Source organism: Diabrotica virgifera, chromosome 3, assembly GCF_917563875.1.
Source record: "Diabrotica virgifera virgifera chromosome 3, PGI_DIABVI_V3a".
In the NCBI taxonomy this organism is placed as follows: Eukaryota; Metazoa; Arthropoda; class Insecta; order Coleoptera; family Chrysomelidae; genus Diabrotica; species Diabrotica virgifera.
Window position 1 is genome coordinate 222,343,177 of NC_065445.1, and position 13,261 is coordinate 222,356,437.

The 13,261-nt window shown below is 34.0% G+C and overlaps 1 protein-coding gene across 1 annotated transcript in view; it reads left to right on the plus strand.

The window, feature by feature from the left end:
- The first annotated feature begins 835 nt into the window (after nt 1–835).
- The window catches only part of LOC114330004 (uncharacterized), a 48,108-nt gene continuing 35,682 nt past the window's right edge, over nt 836–13,261 (plus strand). Inside the window, exon 1 of the mRNA XM_028279296.2 lies at nt 836–1,057. Within this exon, the coding sequence (XP_028135097.2) occupies nt 920–1,057 (138 nt within the window). The 5' untranslated portion in view covers nt 836–919. The remainder of the gene's footprint in view (nt 1,058–13,261) is intronic.

Here is a 13,261-nt window from a genome sequence, read left to right on the forward strand (position 1 = left end):
TTATGACACGATTTTGATAGGCAACCCATGCTAGAAATATTTGTCTATGTATGAAATTTAATAAAAAAAATGTTTCATCTGGCAAGCAGATGGGTACAGATCGACCTATATTCGGAACTTAGACGATCATATTAATACATAACGTATATTTTAATTTTATTTTTTAAAATTGATACAACATACAAAGCATAACATAAATGAAGAGAAATGCAACTAATGTTCTATTTGAATACGGTACATAAATAGGCTGAAAAGTTGTATTCACTAATTGAATATTCTTATTCTTGGTTTACAAAGGCTAAAATTCCAAAACAGCTTCAAATACAATTTCTATATTTATAGAAAATATATATACCTAATTCAAAAAGTTAGCAAACAGCAGTTATTTGTAAAAATATTGACATTATATGTTGAAAAGAGATAAATAAAGAGATAAGTAAAAGAACAAGCAAAATAATATGAACTGTAATAGTAATATACTACGGTTCTCAAAAATAAAAATATTGAAAATACAAATTTTTTTTGATATAAACCTTGGTTATGTTAATTAGATTGTATTGTTTAGATACAAAAGTAATGTACTCGATTTCCAGTAGCGGTAAATATTAATTAATTTTGGAAAATGAAAATGCAATTCTTTTACCAAAAAAGTTTTTTTTTAGAAAACGCTGCGGCCCCCTTTTGCTTGCGGCCCTAGGCCGCGGCCTAGTTGGCCTAGTGGTAAATCCGGCGCTGACTATGTGCGGAATGTCTGCCTTTGGTTTATATTTAAGGTTAGCATTTTTTTAGCCAGTCCGACCCTGACACCCACTGTGATTAAAAGTTAAATATTTAAGAACCAGTCGCAGTTCATAGTAATTAATATAATAAATTATCACTGTCAAAGTCAAAGCTATATTATCAAAGCGTGGCTGCAGAAATGAAGAATAATCATGCTATTTACGAAATAATTGTAGTGTTGGTAGTAATTATCAATTTGAGTGTTGGGACATATACAGGACCAAACAAAGTAGCCATTGTTAACAAGGAACAACCTTACGTTAATAAAACATATCAGGTAATTATAATATTATTATTTCTTAGCAGTGGCTGCTTGTCAACCAATACATGGGGACAGGGGCGTCATTTGAAATTTTGATTGGGGGGGGGGGGGCAAGCATTATATATACAATACATTATATATGATGTAATGATGAAAATTGATGTATTTTTTTGCAAATTTCAGTCATTTCCAGAATCAGGGGGGACAAACGCTCCCTGACCCTATCAAATGACGCCCCTGCATGAAGAGATTTTCAATTTTACTATTAAAAAAGCTTGGATTTTGTCTGTTGTATACCAGTTGAAACTTGTTTTTTATTTTAAAAATATAACAATTATTTTTAACCACATTCACATTATGAAAAATCCATAAAATATTTATAGCCCAGTAAATGAACGGGAAATACCGCAATACCGCGGAATTTTTAGGGTCAACTCCGAATTGCATGAAAATTTGGTTTTTCTACAACCACTATTCAAAGTGCACTTTTCTGCACGGTTTTATGTTAGCAAACTTAATATTTTCTCACAGTATAAGATATTTGACATTAGTGCGCAGAAAAGTGACGTTTCTGTGCCGCAAAGTGACGTTTCTGTGCCGCAAAGTTCTTTTCTGCACAGTTGACTACCTCATTCTGAGTAACGTTATATTCTGTTTACATCCGTGGTTAAACTTTAGACAAATATATAACCTATAAGACAATTATTATATTTAACTATAGCATAGAAACTAAATTATGGATGTTACAACTGTTTTATTTTACAATTTTATTCTTATTAAACATTTTATAATTATCAAATAACCAATAAGGATTTAGCAACCTGTGCAAGAGACGTCGAATGAAGTAGGTTTTGTGTAAATCCGTGACAGCATAAATATAATGTCAATAGTGTGTAATAATTGTTTAAATTTGAACAAATTAAGGCAGTGCATTAATTTTTTAACTGATTTCTGTGCAATTTATTTAGGTATAAGGAATTTAAATTGATTAGTAGGTATAAATTAAATACAGTTTAAAATTTATCACATAGGTACCTATTATAATTAATCGTCGTTTGGAAATTTAGTCCAGGGCGGATCTGTTTTGAGATGGACGTTGAGAGGTGACTCAAATTTTTTTGCAGGAATTGCTTGAAAATAAATCAAATAAGAATATTTGAGTTATCCTCCCTCTCAAAAAGGTCCGGAACATTGTCTAAATAATCAAAATGTCAAGAATTGAAGGAAAAATTCGATTTTTTTCTTCGTTTTTTGATTATAACTTTAACAGTATTCATTTCCGAGAAAAGTTGTACTAACATAAAAGTTGCGTAATTCAATTTACTACAATATAAAATTGGTTAAAAATTAAAAAAATAATCACCCTAGTTGCAAAATAGCAATAATTGCGAAAAAAACATACAAAAACAAGTATTCGCATTTTACGTTTTTCAACCATTTATGCTTCACTTAGGACCTTCATATTTCACCCTTAAAAACTTTATGATACAGTAAAACAGCACTGTAAATTTCATTAAGATCGGTTCAATAGATTTTGCAAAATAAATTTTGCAATACAGCTTTCGCAAAAAAAATTCATTTATTCAAAATGTTACAGGACTGAAAATAAAGCAGATAACAATTTTAATTTTTTTTTGCTTATAGAAGTGTACTGTACCTTTCATTTGCAATTATCAAAATTAAAATCGATTAATTACCACGGCGTCAGAAAATTTTTGAAATAAACAATAATTTTTGGTGCTACGCGCAGGACAGCGGTGTTCGATTAACACAGGTTGATTTCCACCAAAATTTCTTCCAATCTTTACCTAATATATTATTTTCTTACTCTATATTTGAAGATGTATATCTAGATGTACTCTATATATAAAGAAAAGTTGGATGACTGACGAAATCCTGGCAATGTTCGAAGAAAGAAGAAAACATAAAAACCAAGGGAACCGAGACAAATATCGAGAACAACAACAACGCATAAGAAGAGAGATAAGAACGGCAAAAAATAAGTGGCTAAAGAAACAGTGTGAGGAAATGGAACAGTTACAAAAACTACATGATGACCACAACCTACATAAGAAACTAAAGGAGGTAGCTGGAATATACAGAAAAAAGAAATTTTCTAACTTAGAAAATGAACAAGGAAAAATGGCACAAGATGATAGAGAGAGAAAACTCATATGGGAAAAATACATCAAAAATCTCTTTGCAGACGAGAGGCCTGAGATAGAAGTCGCTCAGGAACAAGTGACAGATATTAACAACCTATCTGGTCCCGAGATCACAATTGAAGAAATTACTAGAGCAATAAATACCTCGAAAGACGGGAAAGCAGTTGGACCTAATAAAATTCCTGTTGAGTTACTCAGATTGTTAGATGAAGAGGGAATTACGATACTCCAAAGATTTTTCAACCAAATCTATAAAAAAGGAAAATTCCCTGTCCAATGGCTTGTATCTACCTTTATCCCTTTGCCAAAAAAGAACAACGCAACAAAGTGTCAAGAGCACCGACTGATAAGTCTGATGAGCCATTCTTTAAAAATATTCCTCAAAGTTCTTCACTACAGAATCTCCACAAAATGCGATAAGGTTATTGGTTGCTCACAATTTGGATTTCGAAAAGGCCTGGGTACCAGGGAAGCACTAGTTGCAACCCCAGTGCTAGCTCAGAACTGCTACGATCAAAGGAAAGATGTAATGATGTGCTTTATAGATTATGAAAAAGCCTTCGATCGAGTACAACATCATAAACTCGTACATATACTGAAACAACTCGACATAGTTCAAAAAGACATTCGTTGCATAGAGGCTCTTTACTGGAATCAAACAGCTGTCGTCAAGGTGGACAATGAAACAACGCAAGCTCAAAAAATTCTCAGAGGTGTAAGACAGGGATGCATTCTCTCCCCACTACTGTTCAATCTATATTCAGAAAGTATCTTCCAGGAAGCTCTTGAGGAATGCGAAAGCGGCATCAAAGTGAATGGTACCTGGGTCAATAATATACGATATGCGGATGATTCGGTCTTAATAGCAGACAATATAGAAGACCTCCAAAACCTTCTTAATAAAATTGGAGAGCATAGCGAGAACATGGGACTTAGCATCAACATAAAAAAGACAAAGTTCCTTATAATCAGCCGTCAATTATGTCAACATCAAAATGCAAGACTAGCATATAACAACCAAGATGTAGAGCGCGTAAGAAAGTTTAAGTACCTGGGAACCTGGCTATGTGAAGACTGGATGTCGGATATGGAAATTAAATGTCGGATAGAAAGAGCCAGAAGTGCATTCATGAAATTCAGAAACGTCTTTACGAACTCTGACTTTGACCTAAACCTAAGATTAAGATTCACAAAATGCTATATATGGTCGGTGCTCCTATATGGCATGGAAGGATGGACTTTAAAAATAAACACAATGAATAAGCTAGAGGCATTTGAGATGTGGATCTATCGACGAATCCTTAAAGTTCCCTGGACCGCAAGAATAACAAATGAAGAAATCCTGAGAAGAATTGGTACAGAACGACAACTGATGTGCACAATTAAACAGAGAAAAACGGCATACCTGGGACACATAATTAGAAATGAAAGATATCAGTTTCTGCAAACCTTAATTGAAGGAAAGATCGAAGGAAGAAGGGGAGTGGGCAGGAAGAAAATGTCATGGCTCCGTAATGTCAAACAATGGACAGGACTAAAAAACATAGGAGACCTAATACATACTGCAAGGGATAGAGAAAAATGGTCAAACGTGATCGCGAACATCCATTAGTGGATTGCATAAGAAGAAGAGAAGACTCTATATTTTGTTGTATTTTAATTTTTTAATTCCACAAAAATCAAACTAATTTTATTATTGTTTGTGAAATATTGTTTAAATAATTGCATATGTTTAAAAATAATAAAATTTTATTTTTTAAATTAAAATATATGAACAAAGAAAGTTTTTGCTAATAAAAGTGTTATTTCAAAGGATAGAGTATGTGTTTTTATTTTGCAATAAACAAATTTATTTATTTATATCGAAATGTCATAAAAATTAAAATTTATCAAATATTATCAAAGGTCATTGGAATGCCCAATCAGAGCAACTTATCCGCTGTCCTGCGCGTAGCACCAATAATTAATGTTTATTTAAAAAAATTCCTGATGCCGTGGTGTTAAGCGATTTTAATTTTGCGAAATTGCAAATGACAGGTACAGTACACTTCTATATGCAAAAAATTTTTCAACTTGCTATCTGCTTTATTTTCAGTCCTGTAACATTTTGAAAAAATGAATTTTTTTTACGAAAGCTGGATTGCAAAATTTATTTTGCAAAATCTATCGAACCGATCTTAATGAAATTTACAATATTATTTTACTGTATCATTAAATTTTTCAGGGTGAAATATGAAGGTCCTAAGTGTAGCATAAATGGTTGAAAAACGTAAAATGCGAATACTTGTTTTTGTATGTTTTTTTCACAATTTTTGCTATTTTCCAACAAGGGTGACTATTTCTTAAATTTTTAACCAATTCTATATTGTAGGAAATTTAATTACGCAACTTTTATCTCAGTACAACTTTTCTCGCAAATGAATACTTTTAAAGTTATAATCAAAAATTCAAGAAAAAAATCGAATTTTTCCTTAATTTCTTGACATTTTGATTATTAAAACAATGTTCCGGACCTTTTTGAGAGAGAGGATAACTCAAATATTATTATTTGATTTATTTTCAAGCAATTTCTGCAAAAAAATTTGAGTCACCTCTCAACGTCCAAATGTACTAATATTTTTACAGATGCGCCCTGGTCTAATTGTGATTTTTATTTTTAGGAAAAACTGTGCTTGTAGAAAAAGTATAGTGTGAAACACGTGCAGAAAGGTAATTTCTCACTCGTTTGAATTGCGGTACTCGCTTGCGCTCGTACCGCAACTTTTCAAACTCGTGAGAAATTAGTACATTTCTGCACTTGTTGCAGAATATACTATTTTCTATGGCCGTGCTAAAAGAGCCACTTTCACGCACGCATTTCGTGTCCGAAAGTTGCACTTTCCCGCACGGCGTGCCGGAAAGTAAAATACCTTGTAATATGGCATTATAATATATTATAATACATGCAGTAAACTAATATTTAGGTATTATTTACTAATTTATTTCAAATTTATCTTATTGTGTTCATGTTTTAATGAAATATTTATTAATAACAGATACAAACAGGTTTCCCTACTTACATGTATCCGTATCTACAATGACAACAGTTTAGTACAACATGCACATAATGTAATAATTCGAGCTAATAGAGACAAAAAACGACAGATGTTTACCAGCAAAAACGTTAAAAATAATAAAAAAAACCTCTCTTTATATTATTCATGCAATAGACGTTTAAATAATTGCAAGTTTATTCCAAATAATTCCAGACAAGTGGTTGTTGTTAAATCGTTGTAAATTTGGCACATTTTATTAAGTGAGCTAGACGTATTTACAAAAAATAATATGTTTCTTGGACGGGTTCTGTGGTCCGGGACATAAAATTGTATTTGCCCCAAAAGATCAGGCGAGTCTATTAAGTGATTACATAGTTTATAGAGAAAAATTAAACAACGTTGAAGTCTTCTTTGCTCTAATTTTTTTATATTAAATTCTTTTCTTAATGGTTGATACGAATCATATTCTGGCGATATTTTATGCTTTTTGTAAAATAAATATTTAATAAACTTGTTTTGAATTGATTCAATTTGCCGCATGTGACTACTATTTAATAAGGTACTCCAGACAATACTACCAAATTCTAATTTGCTTCTAACAAATGAATTAAAGAGCCGTTTAATTGGGGTCTAGGACATTTCGGCGTCGCCGTTTCGGCGTGGCCATTTCGGCGTGGCCGTTTGGGCGTAGAGCCGTTTCGGCGTAGGCCGTTTCGGCGTCGGCCATTTCGGCGTCAGAGATTTTATTTTAGTTGACTAAATACCTACATTGGAGTCTATTAGTAAGACATTATTTTGAAAAAAATCTTTTAATATAGTTATTTAAATAGATACATTGGAGTCCATTGATCACAAAATTTTAATATTAATGGTAGATTTGTATATGTCAATTTTATACTTATGTGTGTGTGCTTGTTATTTAGCTCATAGTTAATGTAATATCTGTAATTGGCTTCTAGCTGTAGATATTATATATAAATAAATGAATAAACAAGATTTTGGAAAAATGAATATTTTATTTTAGTTATTATTTACATGTTATAATTAGATATGTGCTAGTCCAATTAAAAATCCTGAAACATTTATATTTACATACAAAACATTTATATTTAACCTACAAAACTTATTCACGAAATATTAATTAAAATAAAGTATTTACATGTTATAATTAGATATGTGCTAGTCCAATTAAAAATTCTGAAACATTTATACTTACATACAAGACATTTATATTTAACCTACAAAACTTATTCACGAAATATTAATTAAAATAAAGTACCTACTTACATATTATAATTATGTGCTAGTCCTCTTAAAAATTCTAAAACATCCCCGTTTGCATCAAAATTTCCCACAAGCCGTGAAATGCGATCATCTGCGTCTCTGTATTTTCTTAATTTCAATGGTGGGAGATTACCTGCCACAAGTTGCTCGAAATAGACATCTCGACCTTTCTGCACCTGACGCAGGCCATCTATAAATTTCCATATGGTTGGATGATCTGCTCCCAATTCCATCTTGAGTCTTCTATGGGCGGCCTCAGCGTGATTATTTGTCCGGTCTTCTCCATCCAGAGTTCTCTGGTAGAGGTTCCACATCCTTTGGGGAAATAAACTTGGTCTTCTGCCATTTCCTCTTCTGTTCATACGTCCAATATAGTAGTCTTCAAACCAGTCTACAAGTGGTTGGTGTTCAGCAGGTAGAGCTTCCGCTAGAACGGCAAAGGCATCATCTAAATGTTCGATAGGAACAAATGCTAATGCTGTCAACATTCTGCAATTTAAAGCGAATTGTGGATCAGCATTATACTCTCTCGTATATCCCATAGCAGCCACTTGTTTCTTCATATTTTGTGCCAAATGGAAAAAACATCCATTGATGTCGACGCCTGGAAAACAATCTTCCATTGCCTTAAATGCCGCCTGTTCGAAATCGCAATGGATTGCTCTGGGTTGCAAATTTGGTACAATTTGTCTGATCAATTCAAACATACGGGTATATGTGGATCTTGTTTTATTCGGCAGCATGGCATAAAATATTGGATGGACTCCATTATATTTTGTGGCCATAACTGTGTATACTTGTAAAAATAGAGATGGTGCTATAGCAAATGTACCGTCACCATACCACACATCTGAGGTCTGTAGGTATTTGCAGAATAAAATATAACAAAATGTTTATAAAAGAAATATATTTAGTTTATTTTTCTACTTGACCATTAATGTTAAAATTGTGTGACCAATGAACTCCAATGTATTTAAATAACTATATTAAAAGATTTTTTTCCAAAAAATTGCCTGACCAATAAACCTCAATGTAGGTATTTAGTCAACTAAAATAAAATTTCTGACGCCGAAATGGCCGACGCCGAAACGGCCTACGCCGAAACGGCCTACGCCGAAACGGCTCTACGCCCAAACGGCCACGCCGAAATGGCCACGCCGAAACGGCGACGCCGAAACGTCCCATTCCGGTTTAATTGAGTCGATACTATGAAACTTATATGTTACACGTTTAATAAGTCCATCATTTTGTATGTAATTCATACACATGCAGGTAATTCATTCACAAACAGTAAAAATAATAGCGGTCCTAAATTTGAACCTTGTGGTATACCTGATTCCACCAGGAAAACCTCCGATTATCTCCTTTATATGATACAAATTGCCATCTATCTGTCAAGTATGTTACAAAAAGTTCTAGCAATGAATTGCTTAGCCCAAAGTACAATAATTTTTCTAATAGAATATCATGGTTGACCTTATCGAAGGCTTTGGCGAAATCAGTGTATACCACGTCTAACTGGTTCTTGTTGACTATGACATCATTAATATAATTAGTAAATAATAATAAATTAGCTTCAATAGATTTATTTTTACAAAATCCATATTATTGTTGGCATATCATTTTCTGTACATGTGCATACATTTTTTCATGTAAGATGTGTTCAAAAATTTTAAATTGCAATAGGTCTGTAATTTTTGCAATCATTTCGTGAACCTTTTTTATGGATAGGAGTTACCTTAGTCATTTTAAACAATTTCGGAAAATAATTATTATCTACTATTTTTTGGAAGATAATTATTAGAGGATATGTAAGGTAGTCGCGACATGCTTTATATACCCTGGAATACCATCAGGTCCCGAAGAAAACTTTGGTTTTAATTTTGAAAATGCGTTATGTATATCACGCACTGTAACTTTAGTGAAACTGAGCAAAGGAGAATTATTGTGACTAGAACTAATAAAATTTAAATCGTATATAGAAGATTTATGGTCATATATAGACTTAAAATAATCAGCAAACTCTTGGGAAATTGTTTTACTGTCAGAAATTATTTCATTGTTTCCATTAATTATATATTCAGTGTCAATACTCGCTTTCTTGTTTCTATTTACCAAATTCGAAAATAAGTTAGGGCTAGTATTGATACTGTTTTCGGCATTATGTATGTAACACTCATGCGCTTCCCTGATCCTATTTTTTAAAAGTGCTCGCATTCTTTTATATTCAGTTACATGATAAACCGCTACATTTTGCATACCCCTATGAAACTCATTCTCCCTTAGCAAACGAATAATGCCTGGAGTAAACCACACAGAAAATTTGTTTATTCTACTCTTAGTTCGAAATCTAGGTACACACACCTCAAATATTTCATAAATTTTATGATAAAAATAGTCAACTGCAATGTCAATATCTTGTATACATCCTAAATTATCCCAGTTACAGTTCCTCAATAAATCACACAACATAGGAAAATTGGCTTTTTTAAAATTAAATTGGTTAGTTAGATTATTCATTTCATAATGATTGATTGTTCCTGTCTTTATCATGTTAAATTCTATACTCAAAACTGGATGTTTCTTATCCTCATTTGTAAATGGATAGTTATTTTTACCAACTAAAATATCAATATTACTCAAAATTAGATCTAAGGTTCGCACATCCTCATTCACAATGTTATTGAAAGACTGAAAGTTATACATACTAATTAATTCATAAATTGACAAATATTTGAGAGAAGTGTTGTTTTCAAATTTATAGTCAACACCGGTTACACAAGGTAAATTAAAGTCTCCAAAAACTAAAATAGGTGTGTTCATTGTATTATCTATGTACGAAAAAAGATCAACAAAAGCTATATAATCGTTATTGCTCGACTGGGGGGGGGGGCAAATATACGTTACTAAGAATTAAAGTACCTCTAATTCAGTATTTACTAAGATTTGTTTAGATTTATATTTTTTGTGAACTGCAATCAGGACACCTCCGCCTCTTGCCTTACGCGTCCTTACAAGGTCCCTATCGTTTCTATAAACCACATACCTTTCGTCAAACAATTCAGAATTATTAATGCCATTACTTAACCAGGTTTCCGTTAATAGTCTAAGAGCTGGGAGCGGATTTTGTGCGTGATAAGTAATATGGAAAAACTATACGGGGATATGTTGAATTAGTTGTGTACATGACTTTCACCAACGGCCGGAAACCAGAGTTGGGGCCGAGGGTAGTTTTAAGGGGTCAAAGTCGCGGATTTTATTATTTTTTTTATGACGCTCATGATCGAGATAGTGCACCAAAATTTGAGAATAAGTAGGTCATGACGTACCTAAGTAAAATCTTCAGGGGCTCAACGCTGCGTGGCCGACAAAGGGGTGGGGGTAGGGGTGAATATAAAAAATATACCGGGTTTTTTGCGACGTTAGTGATTGAGATAGTGCACCAAAATTTGCGTATAAGTAGACCATGACATAAATAATTAAAATCCCCAGAGCCGGAAACCAGAGTGGGGAAGGAAGATAGTTTTAAGGGGTCAAATTTCCGTTTTTTATTATTTTTTTTGTGACGCTCATGATCGAGATAGCGCGCCAAAATTTGGGACTAAGTAGGTGATGACGTAACTAAGTAAAATCTCCAGGAGTGGAACGCTGCGTGGTCGACAAAGGGGTGGGGCAGGGGTGAATATAAAAAAAGTAAGGGGTTTTTTGCGACGTTCGTGATTGAGATAGTGCACAAAAGTTTGGGAATAAGTAGACCAGACATAACTAAGTAATATCCCCAGAGGCTGAAACCAGAGTGGCGGACGAGGGTAGTTATAAGGAGTAAAAGTCGCGGTTTTTATTTTTTTTATGGCGCTCATGATGGAGATTGTGCACCAAAATTTGGGAGTAAGTAGGTTATGACGTAACTAAGTAAAATCTTCAGGGGCGGAACGCTGCTTGGGGTACAAAGAGGTGGTAGGCAGGGGTGAGTATAAAAATATATGGGGGTTTTTTTGCAGTTCGTGTTCGAGATAGTGCACCAAAATTTGGGAATAAGTAGATCATGACATTACTAAGTAAAATCTCCAGGGGCGGAACGTTGCGGGGGGAACAAAGGTTGTGCCGGGTCACAAAAAATAATACACACTGCGACTTTGACCCCTTAAATCTACCCTCATCCCCAACTCTGGTCTCCGACTCTGGGGATTTTACTTAGCTAAGTCATGGTCTACTTATTCCCAAAATTTTGGTGCACTATCTCAATCTAGCACGTCGCAAAAAACCCCTTATATTTTTTATATTCACACCTATCCCCACCCCTTTATCGGCCACGCAGCGTTCCACCCCTGGAGATTGTACTTAGTTACCTCATGACTTACTTATTCCCAAATTTTGGTGCACTATCTCGATCATGAGCGTCACAAAAAAAAAATAATAAAAACGGCGATTTTGACCCCTTATAACTACCCTCTTGCCCAACTCTGGTTTCCGGCTCTGAGGATTTTACTTAGTTATGTCATGGTCTACTTATTCCCAAATTTTGGTGCACTCTGTCAATCACGAACGTTGCAAAAAACCCCTTATATTTTTTGCATTCACCCCTGCTCCACCCCTTTGTCGGCCACGCAGAGTGCCACCCCTGGAGATTTTACTTAGTTACGTCATGACCTACTTATTCCCAAATTTTGGTGCACCCTCTCGATCATGAGCGTCACAAAGAAAATAATAAAAACGGCGACTTTGACCCCCTAATAACTACCCTCATCCCCAACTCTGGTTTCCGGCTCTGGGGATTTTACTTAGTAATGTCATGATCTACTTATTCCCAAATTTTGGTCCACTATCTCAATCACGAACGTCGCAAAAAACCCTTTATATTTTTATATTCACCCCTACCCCCACCCCTTTGTCGGCCACGCAGCGTTCCGCCACTAGAGATTTTACTTAGTTACGTCATGACCTACTTATTCCCAAATTTTGGTGCACTATTTCGATCATGAGCGTCATAAAAAAAATAATAAAATCCGCGACTTTGACCCCTTATAACTACCCTAGGCCCCAACTCTGGTTTCCGGGCGTTGGTGAAAGTCATGTACACAACTAATTAAACATATCCCCGTATAGTTTTTCCATATTACTTATCACGCACAAAATCCGCTTCTATCTCTCCGACTACAAAGCAATAATATCAAAAGTTTCTATCAACAAACTTTGGTAAAAATCTGTCGTTTTCGTCCTTAAACCTCTCGAATTTTGGTAATAAGCGCTAATTTTCATTAAAAACTCTGGAGCTCCATAAATGATTATACAACTTATATAAAATAATTACTTAATTTAATATCCTTGGACGATTATTATTATCGCGATAATTCGATGAAATAAAATTATTTTGACATAATATTTAAAAGTCAGATCAGTAGACAATTACAATGGTTTTGAATCGTCGTCATGGAAACCAATATCGTCGTCGTGGTAACCCACTATTGAAAGTTTGGTTTCGACAACCTTGTCAAAGAATTAATTTGTGTATTTTCACTTCTAAATAAAAATTGATATAACTCTATTTTTTGTGGTTTTTTTCCAAACGTACGGCCATAGAAAAAATATTGTTCCTAACTCATGCGGAAAGTGTCTTCCCCGCACTCGACTGCTTGCCTGAACTCCGCTATTGCGTCGTTCATGTCAACGGCAGTCTCGTGCGTGAAAGTGTCAATTTCCGCACTAGTTAGGAAATAGTTATTTTCCTAACAAGT